This window comes from Bos taurus, chromosome 11, assembly GCF_002263795.3.
Source record: "Bos taurus isolate L1 Dominette 01449 registration number 42190680 breed Hereford chromosome 11, ARS-UCD2.0, whole genome shotgun sequence".
Taxonomy (NCBI): Eukaryota; Metazoa; Chordata; class Mammalia; order Artiodactyla; family Bovidae; genus Bos; species Bos taurus.
In genome coordinates this window covers 83,066,487-83,089,759 of record NC_037338.1, presented here as the reverse complement: position 1 = coordinate 83,089,759, position 23,273 = coordinate 83,066,487, and the positions used below count along the sequence as shown (strand labels likewise).

At 41.2% G+C, this 23,273-nt stretch overlaps 1 protein-coding gene across 1 annotated transcript in view; it reads right to left on the bottom strand.

Annotated features, from left to right (window-relative positions):
- Window positions 1-23,273, bottom strand: part of NBAS (NBAS subunit of NRZ tethering complex) — a gene marked incomplete in the record, with an annotated part of 468,052 nt that overhangs the window by 117,585 nt on the left and 327,194 nt on the right. Inside the window, 5 exon segments of the mRNA NM_001192550.1 lie at window positions 2,506-2,643; window positions 3,032-3,108; window positions 12,110-12,233; window positions 12,558-12,671; window positions 15,882-16,049. Coding sequence (NP_001179479.1) covers window positions 2,506-2,643; window positions 3,032-3,108; window positions 12,110-12,233; window positions 12,558-12,671; window positions 15,882-16,049 — 621 coding nt within the window.

Sequence of the window (23,273 nt, the reverse complement as noted above, 5' to 3'; positions counted from 1 at the left end):
ACAGGTTCCATCCTTTTATCTAGAATGCTCTCCTCCCCTCAGTCTTCCTCGTGCTATGCTCATCCTTTTTTTTAGTCAAAGGTCACCCTCTTAACTCAGGCCTTTCCTGAGCCTGTTTTAAACTGAACTCCACTGCTTAACTTTCTTCTTTGCTTTTTGTTTGCAAAGCTCTTATCATAATCAAACAAAAGATATATTTACTTTTTTTGTTGTTGATGGTGCCCCTCCCCAAACATAATGTAAATCTGAAAAGGGGAAGGGTTTTTATACACACTGTCCACTACTGTCTTCCCAGGATCTAGAACACTGCCTGGCACAAGCAGTCATCTGACAAATATTTTTGATAAACACACACACATTATCCAACTGCCTCCTATGTACTGAAGGATGACTCATTAATTTTCAGTATTCTACCCCAGGGAACACCCATTTACTCCCCTTGACATTCCAGATCCTGCAACGAGGAAACCAATGAATACAACACAGACACCGGCCTGAAACAGCTCGTTATCCAGTGAGATGAAAATAGGCAAATTCAAAGTAACACAGTACAGAAGTCACGAGGTAAGGAAAGGGCAGTACAGGCACACAGAGGAGCGTCCAGCACAGCTTGGGGGCACGACAGGATGGTGGCAGGCGGCAGGACCCGAGCACTAAGCAAAGGCATGCTGGTGAAACATTATGGGCAAAAGATTACAACATGCTGAAGACAAGGAACAGAGAATACACGGGCTGTGTGAGAACTTTAAGCAGCTTGGTATGGCTGAACAAAAGGAAAATGAAGGTGAGGAAACAGAGGCCAGACGACCTCGCTAGGGCCATGGGAAACCACTGAAGCACTGAAGTGAAGGAGAGGAAGCCCAGACCTCCATTCCGGAAAGGCTGCTCTGCTAGATGCCTGGAAAAAGATGCAGAGGCGACAGAAAGGAAGAGACGATGCTTGTTCCATTAAGTAAGTACACTGTTCCAGAAATTAACCTGCCTCACTTGCACCTATATATAATCACTTCTTTCCCTCAATTTATAACATAGTAGGTCAATTCCTTATCTCAAACAAAAACATACCTGGGATATAAAAGCAAAACAAAGGAAAATTACTAGAGTATAGGGGGAAAAAGTAGTACAAAGCAGCAGTAGCAATCAAAAAAAGAAATTCAAAATTTCCCAAATAAAGTAATACATGAACTAGCCTAAAAAAGACAGTCCTTTCCTTGGCCCAAACTTCATCCTAATATACCCATTTCTGAAAACAATACCCACTCGTAATGATGATGCCCTTGGGAGAGTAACCTGTGTGGCAGAGAGTTCGCTCATTCCCCTTTCTCTTTCTAAATAAAAACTGATGAATCAAAGCCAAAGATTTTGCCATGAACAGAATGTTTTCATATACTTACAGGCTCTTAGATATGTTTGTTTTGGATGGCCAAGGCATCCAAATTCTTTCTCTGCAGTCTGCTCTGGGTCAGAGGGGGAAGAATCCTGCCTCAATAGACACTGAGCCTTGAATTTGTACACAGAGTGGATTTGAAAGTCTAATCTATTTGCTTATCTATTCTTAAAGTGGTAATTCTCTTAAAATACCCAGTGTAAAAAGGAGATAATTTCTGAATGCTGATGCTTAAAGCTGGTGCAGACAAGTAAACCTAGAGGCCTTCCATTTTCCAGCAGCACCTGAAACACTTTTGGGTCCAGAAAAGAAGGCAATGTAAGTTGAGGCCAAGCTCAGGTGCGCTCACTCAGAAATTAACAATGAATTTAATAAGGTGTCAGAACCATGCGAGTAAGTAGGCATAGTATGTCTCAACATCTCACCTGCACCATTACTACTCTCATACCTCTCTGGCTTAAAAATACATAAAAGTGCAGTGCTGTTCAAAGAACAACACTGCATACTGTCCTAAATCAGAGCCATCTTCCTCTTGAGAAAGTAGTTACAAAGCCAGTTATCCGTTTCTCCTCTACTACTTCAGCCTTTCCTAAGAATGCTAGAAAATGAAATAAATGACAGAGAAGTTAGGGGTGAATCAACATTCACCTTCGGAGAAGGCGATGGCACCCCACTCCAGTACTCTTGCGGAAAATCCCATGGACGGAGAAGCCTGGCAGGCTGCAGTCCGTGGGGTCACTAAGAGTCGGACACGACTGAACGACTTCACTTTCACTTTTCACTTTCCTGCATTGGAGAAGGCAATGGCAACCACTCCAGTGTTCTTGCCTGGAGAATCCCAGGGACAGCGGAGCCTGGTGGGCTGCCGTCTATGGGGTCGCACAGAGTCAGACACGACTGAAGCGACTTAGCAGCAGCAGCAGCAACATTCACCTTACATACTAGAACCTCTGCCTCTTATTAATGCATGGAAAAGCAACTCCATCTAACACAGCCACTGTGAATGCATTCTGAATGCAAAGTGTTTCAGTCCCTCCGAAGAGGTAAATACGTGTTTTAACTATTTTAGAAAAGCTTTACCATTTCTTATTAATAAAGTGGAAACTGTGAGGACTCACCCTGTAAAGAGGATGGCATTTGTCCCTGAAACATGGAGCCAACTGGGCATAGATCTGGAGGCTATAATAATAGGCTGCCAATTGGAGAGAGAGAGCAGAGTGGGACTGCTTTTCAAAGCACTTGTTAGCATCTAACACCTACAAGGGAGAACAAGAGAAAGAGCTCAGCTGAAAGGAAACTGGCACAACCATCATAAACCATTACATTTCTAGTCCTTACTGTAGAATTTTGGTTCAAAGTTTCTATCAAATTGACTCAAGCTCATCTTAACATGACTACATTAAAATTCAGACATATTATAAAGGCAGATCCTATGCATGTGAAAGCAGATTTTAAAATCAAGATTTCAGCTAACATTGTAGACTTTACTCTTGAGATACTGACCACAGCCCTTCCATTATGCAGAGGCACAACCAGAAGGAAATGAAACATGCAATAAACAATTCACTGGTGAAAATCCCCAGTAGAGACTTTCAGTTTATTCATTTTTTAAGTCCTTTTTTTCTTGGTTAAAGGCAAACTTACCTGTGGTAAGGCCAGGAGATAAGCAAGAGCCAAGGTCATATCATTTGGTAAAGCATCACTTGCTAGCTGTAAGAGAACTGGATGCAGGGGGAAAAAAAATTCATTATTTTCTTTGAGGATCCATGTGACAGTCATGGTTACTAAGTATCACGATTTTAGTCCTTCATGATTTCAACTGTAATTATCTTCAGAGAACTTTTTAAGATGCTTTATGAGAAAGTCTATTCAGCACCATCGAAGTACAGATTATATGAAACTACGTTAAATGGTAGAATTGCCTTAACTTAGACACACTATGCCATTTGCTACTTACATATGTGAATACTGTTAGTGCAGCTACAAAGTCTAAGTGCAAACAGATCAGTGAGGATGTCACTTCCAGCTAATCTTCCAGTTTTAGAGACCCAGGCCATGCTATACAATTCTGGATATCAATGACAGCTACTGTGGAAGATGACCACATGAGCACTCATGGTCAGAACAACACAGATCTGCGAGAGCAGACTTAGGATAACTCTCTTGATTACTACAGTCATGACAACATGGCTGGGTTCTTTCTCTGCACCACACTCCACAAAAAGAAAACAAGTTTCATGCTTTGATTATATAACATCTTAAAATATCCCAACCGTTACAACTTTTATAAAACTTCTGTATATAAGCAACAACCTATCAATATCATGGATTTAATAAAAGAGAGAACACTGCGAATAACACCTGTGTTTATATCCATTTTGTATTAACAAGGAGGCACTCATTTAGGACCTTAAGTGACCAATACCAGACAGTCACTGTCATCACAGTGTAAACTTTTTTTTATAGAGAACAGACTCTCCTGATCTTCACTAATGATGGTAAACAGCATCTAAATAATTCAAAGTAAGTAATATTTCACTCTGTAAATACACCATATAATTTTATGGTGTATTAGAGGAAACTGAAAGTCGCTCAGCCATGTCTGACTCTTTGCAACCCCATGGAGTATACAGTTCTCCAGGCCAGAATACTGGAGTGGGTAGCCTTTCCCTTCTCCAGGGGATCTTCCCAACTCAGGGATAGAACCCTGGTCTCCTGCATTGCAGGTGGATTCTTTACCAGCTGAGCCTAGATGAGCCAGCTCTAAGTGGGTGGAGTGTCAGAAGTGACCTAAAACTCCATGTCTTGTGCTGACTCATCTAAAAGGGAACTAGGCTTCTTGCACAGCACCTCTAGTAAAAGAATCTGAGTTCTCTAAACACTCATTTCCTCTACAACTGCAACCTCCAATCTCATCTAGCTTTTCTCCACTCCATTTTTACTTCCTTCAGGTATTTCCCTTCCTTATGTACAAAAGAGGACAGTTTTCAAACCACCCCTTTTCTGGCTTTTAGAATCTAAACCTATTCATCAAAACCAGCCCTGTCTCGAATGGCTCAGGAGCCCTTATTCCAGGTGAATGGCCGATACCCCAGCTAATGGAGGACCGTCCCTCTCAGAGTTGTGTTTGGGGCTAGTCTGAGCCCTGCCTGGGAAAATCATCCAGTCCCATTACTGACTTCCAGTCAGATCTTTTCTCCTTTCTTTCTTTCCTTGTTTTTTGTTTTTGTTTTTAATCCTATCATCAACTCAATCTTACACTCCATTTAATGTGCATTTGGCGATTTCCAAAAATCAAAGCACCTTCAAGGGATGAAAAAATACGCTACCTCTGAAGATATTCCTAAGCATATGCTCCAGATCCTGAAGGAAATTCCAAAAGGAAAACAACCCAACAAAAAACAAAAACAACAAAGAACAGTCATGACGACGTGGCTGGAATAAAGCAGAGTTCCCTTGAGAGACCTTTGTGAGGGAAAAACTAGATCTGAAAATAAAAATTTCAATAGGTTTATTTTTCAAATATTTAATATTATTTCACAGATACAACTCAAAAGATGGTCACCAGTGTTTCTTGAACATATATCATTGAATACAAAGCTTTTAGCAGGCAAAAGAGAAAAGAAATAATTAATTTCCATGAGCTAAAAGTAATGACAAAAATCACCCTCAGAGGAGTCCAAAGAATCATTGTTATTTTTACAAATAGTGAAAATAATCATTTTAAAATACAAACATTTGCTCCAAGTGAATAATAACCACAAAGGCTTCATTTCATATAAACAACTCTTATGTCTGACTCTTGTGACCCCATGGACTGTAGCCTGCCAGGCTCCTCTGTCCATGGAATTCTCCAGCAAAGAGTGCTGCAGTGGGTTGCCATTTCCTTCTCCAGGAGATGTTCCCAACCCAGGGATCAAACGCAGGTCTCGTGCATCACAGGCAGATTCTTTACTGAATGAGCCACCAGGGAAGCCCCATATTCACAACAGTATTCATCAATTTTAAAACTTTCCTGCAATTTATGATGCACTGACATTTGAGGGGGAAGAGTCTTGTCAATCTGGGCTATTGGCAAACTAGTCAGTTGCCAAGTAAAGCAAAGAGCTTCCCTGCGGGCACACCACTGATGTGCAAACCAACCAGCTAGGAGCCAATTCTCTGAACCAGCCCCTTTCTCTGGCTTCTGCATTCCAGGCGCAATATCACCTCTGCCCTGATCACCCCAGGGCCAAGTGCTAGATAGCCAGAGATCACCCCACAGCCCAGAGTCCACCAAAGTTACCCAAACTCTTCCTCTCAAGCTTGCTCAAGCATGCCTACCAGACCTCGCCTGTTATTTCCCATGAAAACCCATACTCTGCCCCCTTCATACCTTCTGCCTCCCTCTCCCTCTCTCTCTGCCCTGAGGTAAAGACACAGTGAGAAGGCAGCTGTGTGCTAGCCAGAAGAGATAGCTCACCAGAACCCAACCACACTGGCATCTGATTTCCAGTCTCCAAACTGTGAGACTGGGAATTTTTGCTGTTTAAGCCACCTGGTCTATAGTATTCTGTCCTGTCAGCCCAAGCTGACTAACGCAGACAGAAAACAAGACATATAAAATAAGATATCTCTCTCCATCGGTATGTATCAGGCTATCAACAATCGTATGCTATTACAAGCAATGAACATGTGCCGTATTTTCCATGTGTGAGAATTCATGGAATAAATTCCCAGAAGAGGAATCACTAGGTCAAATAATCCCACAACTATAATTTTTATAGCTATCGCCAAATTGCCATGTGTTTTTCAAATCTCATTTTAAGCCAAGTCCTTGTTGTAGCATCTCCACCAGGACTGCCCTTTAACTGGCATATCTCATCCACCTGAATGCCCATTTGGCCCATTTCTCAAGAGGCCTCCTGACATCTACTTCAACCACAGAAGATGAAGATCGCTTAAGCTGAGGGTGAGTCCAAAGTTCTCTCCACAGGGTAAGCTTCATTGATATGAGTTGACTCCTCAGAATTAATCCTAAGAGAAAGGTACCCTGGCTTTCTGTTTCATCTTTCTGTTTCTTTCATCTGTTTCTGAGTGAATTGATGACTCAGACTTTTGCCCCACTCTCATCAGACGAACTCCAGTGAAATCCAGAATACTACATCCTATTTAAAATCTTCTGGGATTGGGTTCTCTTACTTGTACAGCCCTCCTGCAGATGAAAACTATGTACTCTGGATAAAGCATGAAAAACAGGTATCTTAAGGCACTGGTGAGGCACTCAGAGCAGACAGAAACTAGAGGGCAGATGCCACTTGGAAAATGAAATGACACCAGTGAGTTTCCCATCTTTACAGCTTCTATCCTGAGGGCAAGCTTCTGTCTGCTCCTTGCCAGGCAGGTAAAATTCAGATGGAGAACTTGAAGTCTTAAAGAACCACAGCCCAGAAAAACCACAACAGCCAACAAGAGAGGTCTGATAGTTCCTTAAAAAACTGTGGCTCATCAACTCCACCCTTAGATAGTTACCCTAGAGAAATAAAAACAAAGGTCCGTAAAAACACAGGTTCACAAAAACTGCTGAGTTCACAGCAGCTTTTTCATAACAAGCCTCAGTTGGAAAAAGCTCCCATGTCCCTCACCAGGAGAAGGGGTAAACTGTGGTATATTCATACAGTGGAATACCTTTCAGTTATTAAAAAAATAAGAAAGAAAGAATAGAGAAAAACCTACTGATAGAAGCAGATAAATCTCATTTCACATAAAAGAATATATCCCACTGAATGAATTCTAGAACAGTCAAAACTCATCTACAGCAGGGAAAAAACCGAACATCTGTCAGTTCCGATTGGGAGCGTGGGGTGGGTGTTTTCAGGAAAGAGGCATCGACTTTCTGGGGTGACAGTAATGTTCTGCATCTTGAAAGGAGCCAGGGTTACACAGGCGCTGTGCTTGTCAAAACTCACAGTCTTATGTCTACACTTAGCGTTTTTGCATTTCATTGTTTGTACATGAAAAAAAATAAATAATAAAATGTTGTAAAATAAAAAAGTAAGAAATATTGACTGTAGTTAAAGATACGCACAGTGCATGTCAAGAGGCAACGAGTAACGATGCCTACAACTCTGAAATGTGTCAGAGAAAGAAGCTGTATTTGGTGGGAGGACTAGAGCAAGTGTAGTAAAATATTAATTGTTGAAATCCAGGTGGAGAGTATATGGGAGGTTCACTGTAGAAGTTTCTTGACTTTTCTGTGCATTTGAAAATTTCCTTAATAAAATATTTACAGAAGAAAAGGGGAAAAAATCCTTCTGAAAACAGGGTCAAATGCTCAAGCTCCCCAACAGTTATTTCCCAAACGGGGTTCTGTGTGGACAAGTATACATGTACCTCCTCTCTAGCACTCAGGCAGCTGAGTTTCCAGCCACACAAAGCCTGTGGCCTCCCTGCTGCTCCAAGATGGGGAAGGCCACCATCACCGGTGTCGGGCACACCAGCATCTCCTACGTCCCCAGGTTGAAAGGAAAGGGATCGTGTCTCTTCCCTGAACCTTAACACAACTGTCAAAGTCACTCTGTGACATCTTTTTTCTCCCACAGCCAGATCACGGCTCATTAATCCCTACAACCCAAGTGCTGACCCAGAACCCCTCCTCACTAACTGAATTATTGAAGGAAACCAACTTGGTGGGGGGCTTGGGGGAAGATGAGAGGGGAGAGACGGGAGGATGGGAAAGGGGAGACATGTCATAACTGCCCACACTTGCCCCCATCCCAACTTTCTCAGCAGCCCTCACTGAGGTGCAGTTCAAACCCCCACATATAGGAAGCTTCTCAGACCTTCAATCTGTGAGCCATGTAAAGCTACATATGACAAAATTATCAAGGAGGATCTGAAGTAGTCCAGAAACCATAGGGTTTCAATCGGATGGGATCCACCAGATATCTTGCTGGCTGTAGACTATATTGCAGTGATTTTTCATTACCATTTAAAATACATGTATTTATTTTAAAAAATATAATAATAAAGATCTGTCCTACATTTAGCACTGTGTATGAATTTAATTTGCAATGCTTATTTTCTAACCTTGCAGAAAATACACTGCATTTTCTAGACAAGTAATACTTCTCTAGAAATCAGATGAAATCTATGCCTAAGCCTCCAAGCACTAATTCTCTGCAAAATAAGTGCCTCTGGAAAGCACTCTATGATAAATTTAATTCCAGAACAGAATTCACAGAGGAAAGCTGCCCATATTATTGATTTAGAAATCATTAGCCATTAAATCATTCATTTAGCTAAATAAATAATGATCAATTTTCTTCAGCTAGTCTCCATAAAAAACCTTTTCATCAACTTTATTAAAAAATTCTGAAAAGTCAGATCGCGTTGGGAAGTATAATTTGTATCATGACCTACTTCTGAACCAAAGTCGGGAGTCACATTTCTGTAATTTTTAATTTAGGTCATTTAACGTATATCATTCATCAAATCTGTTGAGTTTCTAACAAATATTTGACACTATAAAATAGCTAATGATATCTGTCTCAAATATATTAGCATACTCAAGAGAAACCAAACGTGATCATTTTGTAACATACGGAAATATCAAATCATGATGCTATATACCAGGAACTAACAATTTTGTAGGTCAATTACACTCCAGAAACAAACTCACAGAAAAAGAGATTAGATTTGTGGTTTCCAGAGGCAGCGGGTAGGGGAAGGTAGAATTAGATGAAAGTAGTCAAAAGGTATCACCAACTTTGAGTTATAATTGAATGTTATACTCCAGGTACAAGGACAGTAGGTGGCTCAAGGACCAATGCTTCAGTGAATGATGTACACATGGTGAGAAAGGGAACAGGAGGGAATCCCCGACTTATCATTGTGCTACCCCCCAATCCATACAGCTCCTCCACAAAAATCTCTATTTGCTTCATGCTTCCAGTTTTCTGAGGCCTCATCATTTAGTTACCAGCTACCACAAAGATGGTCAGGTATTTTAAGAACACCATGAAAGGGGGAGGCCAAATTTAATCTAGAAAGTTGCGCCCCACCAGGACCTTATTCTCAAGAACTCTCCACCTTCCTCCAAAAACAGCTCTGGAAAACAGCAGAAGCTTTAATAAACTGAGAAATCAGTGCGACAGAGTCTCTCCAAGGACACAGCCATCTTTCAAACCTTTAGCACGTGGTTCCATTTTCTTGCCTTTTTTTGTAAGAGAGGTATGCAAATACACACACACACATATCTATGTCATAAGCTAAATCATAAATTAACATATTCTTGACTGGAGATGTATTAATATATCTTTTGTAACCCCAATGTTTGGAGAAGGGAAAGGCTACCCACTCCAGTATTCTGGCCTAGAGAATTCCACGGACAGTCCATGGGGTCGTAAAGAGTAGGACACAATTGAGCCACTTTCACTTCACTTTCAGAGTTGGAGAAGGCAATGGCACCCAACCCCAGTACTCTTGCCTGGAAAATCCCATGGACGGAGGAGCCTGGAAAGCTGCGGTCCATGGGGTTGCTGAGGGTCGGTCACGACTGAGCGACTTCACTTTCACTTTACCCCAATGTTATTGACCAGAGTGTTTCCATATTCACTTACACAGCAAATTGCTGGTCACAGGCCTTAGGTTGTGCAAAAATCCTCTAATCGATAATGTGTTAAGATATTACATAAGTCAATGTTTCCAAATCCTGGTTATTAATTCAGTCCTTTACTATACCAATTAACAGATGATATTTCCATGTCTAACCAGTATTTTCTTAGGGTCTTAGATTTTATCTGTATAAGCTATTCCAACAATCAATCATAATTTAATCCATGAGTAATGTATTACAATATTTGTAAAGAAAAGAAAGAAGAAATAATTAAAAGGGGAAATAGCAATGCAACTATACTCTTATAATTCAATATCACTTATAAGATGTGTCATGATTTAGCAATAGCTTCTTGGAGGCAAAAAAGAAACATGAACGTACCTGTGAATTAGTGTTCAACTGTGACTTGAACACTAATTTCAGAAAAGCAAGGAAGAACTTAAAGAGTCTCTTGATAAAGGTGAAAGAGGAAAGTAAAAAAGCTGGCTGAAAACTCAACATTCAAATAATTAAGCTCATGGCATCTGGTCCCATCACTTCATGGCAAATAGAAGGGGAAAAAGTAGAAACAGTGACAGACTTTATTTTCTTGGGCTCCAAAGTCTCTGCAGCTGGTAACTGCAGCCATGAAATTAAAAGATGCTTGCTCTTTGGAAGGAAAACTATGGCAAACCTAGACAGCATATTAAAAAGCAGAGATAGCACTTTGCTGACAAAGGTCTGTCTAGTCAAAGCTATGGTTTTTCCAGTAGTGATGTACGGATGTAAGAGTTGGACCATAAAGAAGGCTGAGTGCTGAAGAACTGATGCTTTCAAACTGTGGCACTGGAGAAGATTCTTGAGAGCCCCTGAATAGCAAGGAGATCAAACCAGCCAATCCTAAAGGAAATCAACTGTGAATATTCACTGGAAGAACTGATGCTGAAGCTCCAATACTTAGGCTACCTGATGCAAAGAGCTGACTCATTGTAAAAGACCCTAATGCTGGAAAAGATTGAGGGCAGGAGGAAAAGAAGCCAAGAAAGGATGAGATGGTTGGATGGCCTCACCATCTCAATGGACATGGGTTTGAGCAGACTCCAGGAGATAGTGAAGGACAGGGAAGCCTGGCATGCTGCAGTTCAGGGGTCGCAAAGAGTTCAGAGAAACTATAGATCATGATATGCATCTCAGAACTGAAGAAAAACGGTAACTTGGTAAAAACCTCCAGCATCCCAGGCTCTGCAGAGTATTTGCTTCTTCTCTTTACAACTGCATATAAATAATGATTGAAAGAAGGATGATCTAAAAATAAGTTATAGTATCAGGTTTCCAGGAACATGGCAGTTCTATTCCCCACATACATTTTTTCCAAGTTTTACTTCACACTGCAATGTGTTCCATTAAAACACAGCATCATTCAGGCTCATTAGCAGTTATAGGCTATATGGAAGTGCAAGTCCTGGACAAGACTGCCAAGAAAACTGTCTTTCCCTTCTTTATTCCTTACAGATACCTAGAATATAGACAAGATAGCTGGAGCTCCAGTTGTCTTTGAGTCCTGAAGTACCTACTAAGGCTGGCAAAGCAGAGAGGGAAAATTGAAAAATAAAAATAGTCAAGGCAATTACCCTGGAACCTTGAAAAGAAGTAAGGAGGTTAAAGAAGAAAAAAGTACAAATGGCAAGTGGTCAACTGCATACATTTTCATTCTTTTCAAAAAATTTCACATGGAACGATATGGCACCATGTAGAAAATTCTTAAGACGAAATTCACATCTATAGTCCATGAAACAGGTACATAAGAGTTCTTGATTAACCCATAAAACCAGGAAAGAAAGTAGTATCTATTGAGCTCATTATTCTGTATCATTCCCTGTAAGAATCACTTTACATGATTAGCACCCTAAATAGGAATTTTATCTCATTTATCCTTTTAAATCTTCAATATTACAAGTATCCAGAAAATAGTAGGTACTCAATAAATGATTTAAATCAATGAATAAATAAATGTATGAATGATGATGTCAAGTTAAGATACTCAAAATTACTGAAAATGTTACTGGTTTTCCTAACTCTCATTCATTCATACAGTCTCACCTATTATTCTGAGTTACACATTGTTGGGGAACTAGAACCTTTCATACCTTCTGTTGTTGGAAATACTTCTTCTCCTTCGGTTTTAGTTTCTGCCAGTTTCCCAGTTCTCAGTAACACTTCTGCAAAGCTTTCTACCGGGATATGCTGATAGGTGTCATAGGTCACTTCAGACTAGACAAGAGAAGGAGTGACATCATTTGATGGGATGGCTTTTTCTCTATGAAGATATTCTTAGAAAAGATAATGATAGGATTTTTATCTTCTCATAACTTGAATTATAGCTTCTCACTTACTAAAGCATATTATTCGATGTAAAATTGTAAAACAGATTTTATTTTAGTCTCATAACACGTAACAAATCACATAAAACCAATGCAAAACATGAGTATGAACAAAAGAAGTACATCTTCAAAAAAACCGCATATTTTGTTTGTAGTAAAATGCTCGCAGCCACCATGATAGTTAAATCTATGTTCTTAGGCACACTGCCCTTACCTCTACAACAAAGGGATTGGAGATGACAGATTCATAAAAAGGATGACAGCCTTGTTTTTCTAGGCCTTCATTGGCTCTGGTTCCAATTTGATAAACACCACCAAATTCTTGACCCTAAACAGAACAAAGTGATGATCAGTGGATAAAGGAAAGAGAGCTGGGAGAGGAGGTGGAGGAGGAAAGGAAGGAAGAAAGAACAAATAGATTTCAGGAGAAATGGATCACGTGTACTGTGCGAGCCGAAGAGAGAGTGTCAGAGCGACACTGAAACCCAGCGGAGAATATTAAGAATCATCACCACGTTCTGAGCAGCGCTTCAGCCTCACCCTGAGGTGCTTTTTGATTCTTCTGGTCACTTTGACATCACTGAATCAGAAACACTGAAGCAATCGGTGTCACACACATGGCCAGTTTTCTATACAACAGTCCGGATAACCTTTCTAAAACATCATTCTATATATGCTGTTCCCTTGCTCCAAAAAACCTTTAGTAGCTCTGAATAATGCAGTCAGCAGTATCAAATCTAAACTACACAAAATAACATTCAAATTCACTAAATGCTAATTACCATTAAAGGCTAACACTCCATGCAACTACTTTGTCCGTTCTACTGGCCTCTGTGCCCTCCTCCCGTTACAAGGGTAATGGTCCATGCTGACTACCCACCTCTGCCCGCAGGCCCGCCACAGACCACACCTGCTGAAATCACAGCAGCTGGAGGCAAGGTAAGACTGGGCTCCCTTCACCAGCCCCACCGCCCCCACAACTACAACCCACACGAACATCTTTATTAGACTGGTCTTCAGTATTCATTAGCAATATTTTAGTATCCCTACTATGGTTAATTATCTTTATGCTTTGCTCTCCTCAAACAGACTGTAAAGCCCCTTATTGGAAGAGCCAACAAGAAGACATTCACCCAATCCTCCAATTCATGGAGCACTTACTTAGGGCAAGCACAGCCTAGGAAACAATCAAGCTGCTGCTGCGAATGATGTTAAAATAGTTTCTTCAGAGAAAACTATATACTAGGCACAGTGGTAACCACTTTATCTAAGACGTTGTTGTTGTTCATTAGCTCAGTCATGTCCGACTCTTTGCAACCCCATGGACTGTAAAATGCCAAGCTTCCCTGTCCTTTACTATCTCCCGGAGCATGCTTAAACTCATATCCATCAAGTCAGTGATGCCATTCAACCATCTCATCCTCTGTAGACTCCTTCTCCTCCTGTCTTCAATCTTTTCCAGCATCATGATCTTTTCTAATGAGCCGGCTCTTCACATCAGGTGGCCGACGTATTGGAGCTTCAGCATCAGTCCTTCCAAAGAATATTCAGGACTGATTTCCTTTAGGTTTGACTGGTATGGTCTCCTTGCAGTCCAAGGGACTCTCAAGAGTTTTCTCCAACACCACAGTTCAAAAGCATTACTTCTTCAGCACTCAGCCTGCTTTACTTAATGGTCCAACTCTAAGACTTTCAAAAAGCCCCAACAGGTGAGACAGAAAATAACCCTAATCAAAATCCAGTGTGATGCATGCAGCGATGAGATGCACAGACTTCACCCAAAGTCAAGCCCACAGCCCATCAGTAAGTGGTTTCTTCTGGGTGATTATCCTCCATTCTCTCTCCTGCATATCCCACGTTCAGACCATCAGCAGGTCCACAAAGTACACCCTCAAACCAAAGACTTCTCATGTCCCTCATGGCTACCCTAATCTAAGCCATCAACATCTCTCAGCTGGACTCCTGGAAGAGAGAAGCATCTTTTTGCTTCACTACTGATGACTCTCTGCACAGAAGTTAAACAGATGTATTAAAAGTAACCTTGGATCACATGACTGCATTGTCTGAATTTTCAAACAACGCTGTGTTGCTGAGAAGCAGATCTGTAGTTCTCTTCACCATCTATGGAAGGCTTTACATGGTGGGTCTCCTCACCATCTATCTCTCCAACCATTCATTTCCAACCATCTTCCCACTCATCATGCTGCACTCCCTTACCTTGGCCCCCTTCTACAAAAACATCAGGCTATTTCTTCAAAATGTACTTGTCTGCTTGGCTCACTCAGCTTTCTGCTCAGAGTGATTCCTTTTCTGAGAAACTAACCCCCCTGTTGCAATCAGAACTTCGCTCCTCCGGTATCACTCACTATTCCACTACCTTGCTTAAGTTCTCTGCACAGTACTCATCACCACCTGCCATCTCATTATCATACAAATATTTTATCTGTTGGTTTCTTTTTTGCTCCCACTGAGACACAGGGGACTCAAAGGAAGGAAATCAGACTGAAGGGTTTCCCCACTCTATTTCCCATGATGAGCACAACATCTGACACATGGAAAATGCCTGGTAAGTATCTGCAGAATGAATGAATGAGATACTCAAGTGTTTGGGGTACCTTTATAAAAAGGCCCCTGCTTCTTTTTCCTGTTAGTTTCCTAGTATGTGGCTAAAGGACGGAAAGCAGCATGACGATGCAGGGAAGACAGGAGGGACACAGTGGGCTAAGAAGTCACAGAGAACAACCTCAATGCTTGTCCTGACCTCTACTTGCAGAAACACGAAAGAATCGGTTAAAACATTCCCTTTACCTAGAGGCCCCACTGAAGACTGAATGTTTGTGCCCCACCGCCACCCTAAACTCATGTTGAAATCCTCACCCCTGTGTAATAGTGTTAAGAGGTGGGGCCTTTGATAAGTGATTAAGTCATGATGGCAGAGCTGGAAAATGAGATTAGCGCCTTTATAAGAAAAGAGATTCCAGAAAAGTCCCTCACCCCCCTTCTACCATGTGAGGACACAGCAAACTGAAGGCATTCTATGAACCAGGAAGCAGGCCTGCATCAAACACTAAATTCTCCAGGGCCTTGACCTTGGACTTCCCAGTTTCCAGCACTGTGAGAAATAAACTGTCCATTGTTTAAGTCACCTAGGCTAAAATATTTTTGTCACAGAAGCTGGAGAGAACTAAGACAGCCGCCGGGATGGCGCCTAGTGCTTCTCTTCTTTCTACTGCCCTACAGAAACAGAGCAAAAGAGAGAAAGCCTTAATAAACATCATTTTCCTTTTCATCTCAGTAAACTTCAATTCTGACATAGAAACCAACCTTACTTAAATCTATATCGATGTATTCTTCTAGTATGGTAGCAAATTACAGTCTGTAAAATCACTCATTCCCTATCCGATGGGAGGCCTAGATTTCTTAGGAGATTAATAATCTAAAGAAGATAAACTTAAATAGTGAAACCAACTGAAGAGCATGCTAATGAATTGACATAAACCACCCCAACTGCTTTAAGAAAACAGAATGCCTCGCTCACTTGAAGGGGCCGTAGGTAAGTCAAAGACTTCTTCCACCACTGCCCATCGCTGACGGCCTGCAGCACCGCCTTGGTGGTGGTGGTGGTGTTGGAGAGGACTTTCATGGTGGTAGCAGTGGTCCAGTGTAACAGGTCGGCTGAGTTGCTGCCTGGGACACTTACTTCATCCTATGTTTAAAAAAAAAAAAGAGAGAGAGAGAAAATGGCAAGAGTAAAAAGAAGAGAACAGAGTAGAGAGTGAAATGCGACAACTTGGAGTTATCAGACATGAAATTAAACAGATTTAAAAATTCATCTTTACCAATAACAACCCCAAAAAATGTGAACGTGATATTAGCATACTGTACCTCCTTGAATCATTTACAAAAGAACATTCGGTAAAGGAAAATACATCTTAATGCATTAGTCAAAGAATCTCTTTCAGAAGTATTTATAAAGCAAAGAGTGGGTTCTTAATTTTTTTTTTTTACTAATCTAATATCCTCCAATGAGGTACTCATGTTTGTTTCTTTAACAAGACATTTTAAACTATTTATGGTTTAGATTAAGAAATAAATTATTCACTTCAACAATGCTACTGTGACCCAGACAAAGGTACAAGATTCTGATGATCCACCTTTACATACTGAAAGGCATTTTGTTTTTCATCTAAACAAGTGGATGATTAATAGCATTTAAAAGGTTTCTAATGTGGAACCTCCTGCCAATCTCGAAGCAATCAGCTACAATTCCAACTCCCCATGTACTAACCCAAGAGGTTTCATGAGGAGAAAAATGCCAATATATCGACATTTGTTTAAACAGAAATGACAGTGACCACAGCTGCTTTTTTGATCAAAGAAAGGGAAATTGTTCTATGAAAACCCAGCCTTTGGTTTAGTATTTGTCTACTTCTACTTACTTTTTCTGTAGTATTCTAGTCAAAGGAAAGAAAAATTAAGATCTAGTCTTCCAGTATGAACAACTTTCTTGCCACTAACAGGAGAGTTTAGTTCGGCTACTTGGGTCTACATCACATCATTCATTAATGCATTATTTGAATAATAAAAAAAGATAAATCGTGGAATCACTCAATAATTACCTAGATATCATCACAACACACACGTAGGAGAAATTCACCATTTTAGACCAACTTGAAAGCCTCTATATAGGGTGGGTAGAATTTTGGCCCCCGAAAAGACTCTGATGCTGGGAGGGATTGCGGGCAGGAGGAAAAGGGGATGATAGAGGGTGAGATGGCTGGATGGCATCACCGACTCGATGGACGTGAGTTTGAGTGAACTCCGGGAGATGGTGATGGACAGGGATACCTGGCGTGCTGCGATTCATGGGGTCACAAAGAGTGAGACATGACTGAGCAACTGAATAAACTGAACTGAAAATACCTGCATCCTAATCCCTAGAACCTGCAAATATAGTACATTAGATGGCAAAAGACCTTGGCAGATATGATTAAGGACACAAACCTTGAGGTGAGGAGATAAATCTTGAATTATGAGTGGAACTAACCTAATCACATGAGCCTTTTAAGCAGAGAACCCTTCCCAGCTAGGGTCACACAGACACACCCAGGGAGAAGAGGCAGGGGAGACATGAAGCACATCATTGCTGGCTTTGGAGATGGAGAGAGGTGGCCAAGAGTTAAAGAATGTGAGAAGGTGAAAAGAAACTGGAGGTAACACCCAGCAAGGCAATGAGGACCTCAGTCCTGCAAACACAAGAAATTAAATTCTGTCAACAACATGAATTAGAGAAGGGAATGGCAACCCACACCAGTGCCTAGAAAATTCCACAGACATAGGAGCCCGGCGGGCTACAGCCATAGGGTCACAAAGAATCAGACACAACTGAGCAACTAACACTACTAACAACATGAATGAGCATGGAAATGAATTCTCCCCCAGAGCCTCCAGAAAGCACAGTCCTGTGGGCACCCTGACTTTGGCTGAGATCCTAAGCAAAAACCCACCCAAGCTTGCCACATTTTTGTCCTATGGGAATTATAAGAACTTGCACTGTTTCATTCTGACAGAATGTGGTCCACTGGAGAAGGGAATGGCAAACCACTTCAGTATTCTTGCCTTGAGAACCCCATGAACAGTATGAAAAGGCAAAATGATAGGATGCTGAAACAGGAACTCCCCAGGTCAGTAGGTGCCCAATATGCTACTGGAGATCAGTGGAGAAATAACTCCAGAAAGAATGAAGGGATGGAGCCAAAGCAAAAACAATACCCGGCTGTGGATGTGACTGATGATAGAAGCAAGGTTCAATGCTGTAAAGAGCAATATTGCATAGGAACCTGGAATGTCAGGTCCATGAATCAAGGCAAATTGGAAGTGGTCAAACAAGAGATGGCAAGAGTGAATGTCGGCATTCTAGGAATAAGCGAACTAAAATGGACTGGAATGGATGAATTTAACTCAGATGACCATTATTATCTACTACTGCGGAAAGGACTCCCTCAGAAGAAATGGAGTGACCATCATGGTCAACAACAGAGTCCGAAATGCAGTACTTGGATGCAATCTCAAAAACGACAGAATGATCTCTGTTCGTTTCCAAGGCAAACCATTCAATATCACAGTAATCCAAGTCTACGCCCCAACTAGTAATGCTGAAGAAGCTGAAGTTGAACGGTTCTATGAAGACCTACAAGACCTTTTAAAACTAACACCCAAAAAAGATGTCCTTTTCATTATAGGGGACTGGAATGCAAAAGTAGGAAGTCAAGAAACACCTGGGGTAACAGGCAAATTTGGCCTTGGAATATGGAATGAAGCAGGGCAAAGGCTAATAGAGTTTTGCCAAGAAAATGCACTGGTCATAACAAACACCCTCTTCCAACAACACAAGAGAAGACTCTACACATGGACATCACCAGATGGTCAACACCGAAATCAGATTGATTATATTCTTTGCAGCCAAAGATGGAGAAGCTCTATACAGTCAGCAAAAACAAGACCGGGAGCTGACTGTGGCTCAGACCAGGAACTCCTTATTACCAAATTCAGACTTGAATTGAAGAAAGTAGGGAAAACCACTAGACCATTCAGGTATGACCTAAATCAAATCCCTTATGATTATACAGTGGAAGTGAGAAATAGATTTAAGGGCCTAGATCTGATAGATAGAGTGCCTGATGAACTATGGAATGACGTTCGTGACACTGTACAGGAGACAGGGATCAAGACCATCCCCATGGAAAAGAAATGCAAAAAAGCAAAATGGCTGTCTGGGGAGGCCTTACAAAAAGCTGTGAAAAGAAGAGAAGCGAAAAGCAAAGGAGAAAAGGAAAGATATAAACATCTGAATGCAGAGTTCCAAAGAATAGCAAGAAGAGATAAGAAAGCCTTCCTCAGCAATCAATGCAAAGAAATAGAGGAAAACAACAGTCTTTCTTCTGGAAGGACTAGAGATCTCTTCAAGAAAATTAGGATACCAAGGGAACATTTCATGCAAAGATGGGCTCGATAAAGGACAGAAATGGTATGGACCTAACAGAAGCAGAAGATATTAAGAAGAGATGGCAAGAATACACAGAAGAACTGTACAAAAAAGATCTTCAAGACCCAGATAATCATGATGGTGTGATCACTGACCTAGAGCCAGACATCCTGGAATGTGAAGTCAAGTAGGCCTTAGATAGCATCACTACAAACAAAGCTAGTGGAGGTGATAGAATTCCAGTTGAGCTATTCCAAATCCTGAAAGATGATGCTGTGAAAGTGCTGCACTCAATATGTCAGCAAATTTGGAAAACTCAGCAGTGGCCATAGGACTGGAAAAGGTCAGTTTTCATTCCAATCCCAAACTACTACACAACTGCACTCATCTCACACTCTAGTAAAGTAAGGGTCAAAATTCTCAAAGCCAGGCTTCAGCAATATGTGAACCATGAACTTCCAGATGTTCAAGCTGGTTTTAGAAAAGGCAGAGGAACCAGAGATCAAATTGCCAACATCCGCTGGATCATGGAAAAAGCAAGAGAGTTCCAGAAAAACATCTATTTCTGCTTTATTGACTATGCCAAAGCCTTTGACTGTGTGGATCACAAGAAACTGTGGAAAATTCTGAAAGAGATGGGAATACCAGACCACCTGATCCGCCTCTTGAGAAATCTGTATGCAGGTCAGGAAGCAACAGTTAGAACTGGACATGGAACAACAGACTGGTTCCAAATAGGAAAAGGAGTTCGTCAAGGCTGTATATTGTCACCCTGCTTACTTAACTTATATGCAGAGTACATCATGAGAAACACTGGACTGGAAGAAGCACAAGCTGGAATCAAGATTGCTGGGAGAAATATCAATCACCTCAGATATGCAGATGACACCACCCTTATGGCAGAAAGTGAAGAGGAACTCAAAAGCCTCTTGATGAAAGTGAAAGTAGAGAGTGAAAAAGTTGGCTTAAAGCTCAACATTCAGAAAACGAAGATCATGGCATCCAGTCCCAACACTTCATGGGAAATAGATGGGGAAACAGTGGAAACAGTGTCAGACTTTATTTTTTGGGGCTCCAAAATCACTGCAGATGGTGACTGCAGCCATGAAACTAAAAGATGCTTACTCCTTGGAAGGAAAGTTATGACCAACCTAGATAGCATATTCAAAAGCAGAGACATTACTTTGCCAACAAAGGTTCGTCTAGTCAAGGCTATGGTTTTTCCTGTGGTCATGTATGGATGTGAGAGTTGGACTGTGAATAAGCCTGAGCGCCAAAGAATTGATGCTTTTGAACTGTGGTGTTGGAGAAGACTCTTGAGAGTCCCTTGGACCGCAAGGAGATCCAACCAGTCCATTCTGAAGGAGATCAGCCCTGGGATTTCTTTGGAAGGAATGATGCTAAAGCTGAAACTCCAGTACTTTGGCCACCTCATGCGAAGAGCTGACTCATTGGAAAAGACTCTGATGCTGGGAGGGATTGGGGGCAGGAGGAGAAGGGGACGACAGAGGATGAGATGGCTGGATGGCATCACTGACTTGATGGACGTGAGTCTGGGTGAACTCCGGGAGTTGGTGATGGACAGGGAGGCCTGGCGTGCTGCAATTCACGGGGTTGCAAAGAGTTTGACACGACTGAGTGACTGAACTGAACTGAACTGCATTGTTTCAAAGCTCCTAAATGTCAGAGCAGTAAAAGAAAATGATTACATTATGTTGGTACACTTATAATTTCTAGAAAACCATTTTAATTTCATTCTTAGTACTAAAATGAAATGTATTTAAGCTGCATTAACTGATACTTACAATTTCTTCACTGGGCAGTTGGTTAACTTTTCTCAAAAGATTTTCTATTCTTTTAATGGGGAAAAAAAAAAAAAACACAGTTGTGTCCCAATACTAGAAGAAATTATAATTATGTGATACAACAGAGGTGTCAGTTAACGCTACAATGGCAACTATATTATAATATCAATGTATCAATATATTATATACCTTAAACTTATACAGTGTAATATGTCAAATATATCTTCATTTCCTAAAAAAAATTTTAAACCTGTGTTTCCTGCAAGCTTTCTGGACTTTGGGAAAGGTATAAACTATCAACTCGATGCACTATAAATTATAATTATGAAAACAACACAGATGATATGCTAAGGAAGAAAATACTCATGTTAAACTGATTGTATATAAGGGCAACCATGTCAAAAACAACTGCTAGGGGTTTAGGTGCCCAAAAAAGACCAGCACTTCTCCTGGGTTTCAGATTTTGCAGCAGATACTGCAGCTTGGTTCACTCAACTCAGTTCTAGACCACTCCCAGGCTGCGTGGCTAGAAGCTGAAAAGCTAAATACTACATTTCCCAGATTCCCTAGGGCTGACATTCTTCACATGACCTAGTTTTCCTCAAACAGATGCACCCACTATGTAGATTTGCACAGTGAAACTACAGTAGAGACTGTACTTTTGCTATTACTGTGCTTTCCCTGTAGAAAATAAACTTTTTTTTTTTCCTTTTTCTATTTTTCCTAGTCATCCTAGTTGCTCTTCTGCAGTATTGGTGATGCAAGTACCAGTGACCAGTCCCTAGCTTCATGGGGTAAAGGACAGTGTGGACCCATTCTGCTGGCTTGTTATCCTGGCAGGGTCAAAGCAGCACCGCAGGCAGCTGACGAGGAGGGGCTTTCGAATTCCCCAACTTCTTGTGGCAGATTTCCGCTCCAGTGGTAATAACCTCCTCAGTATTTTTCTTATAGTTACTCTAAAAATACACCAAAGCCTGCTTCTCCAGACCTTTGAATGATTGTGTAAGATTCCAATTCTCATTAAAATAAAAAAGTCCCCTTCTGCTTATAAAAGCTAGAATGTTTTCTATTGCTTACAGCTGAAAACTGATTAAAAAAAAAAAAACAAGAAAACATATTTTTGATCTGAAAGAACAACAACATCATTTTTATTCTGCAGTAGATGAAGACTTTGGCTTAAATCTCCAGCCATAATAAGGCTAAAATCTTTCTGCAAGTCTACATCTTGGGAGTCACTTTTCCAAGGAGGAGTTGACTCGACAGAACAGACATCTGAGCAAAATAATCATAGCAGCCCAGTAGTGGAAAATGGAGCAGAACAAACTTCCAGAACTGCCAAAACCTGTGCTGTCCAACTTGGCAGCCGGCAGATATACGAGGCAACTGCACTCTGGAAATGCAGCTGCTCCAAATAGGGAAGTGCTGTCAGTGTAAAATACACTGGACTGTAAGACTTAAGTGCCTAAATGAACAAGTAAATAAACTAGCCCACATGTGTATAACCTCAAGGAACAAAAATTAGAACCGAATGCACCCTTTCTGGGCTTCCTAGGTAACACTAGTGGTAAAGAACCCACCTGCCAATGCAGGAGACGTAAGAGATGTGGGTTCGATCCCTGGGTCAGAAAGATTCCCTGGAGGAGGGCATGGCAACCCACTCCAGTATTCTTGCCTGGAGAATCCCATAAACAGAGGAGCCTGGTGGGCTACAGGCCATGGGATCCCAAAGAGTCAGGCACGACTGAGCCACTGAAGCGACCTAGCATACATGCATGCATTGTACCCTTTCTGTTGACAGGCAAAATCAAGAGGAAATCCAAGGAGGCTAAACCTTACATTCTCAGTTTTTCCTCTCAATTTCAGCAATTAGGAAGGTTATGTGCCCTCTCCTCTGCATGCCTGTGGGGGTCGGAGGGAAGGGTTAAGGAGACAAAACGGAAGACCGAAGCTCATTATCAACACGTCTGAAAAGACAAGTAGAAAGACCAACATAGGAAAAAACACAAATCTCCCTCCAAGAGTAATCATAACGATAGCTGCCACGTCGTGAAAGCTTGGTATGTGTCAGGGCTTTACAAGGCCCGTTATGTGTATACTGGGCATAAACACTGCGAGGGAACAGACACACACACACAGTTGC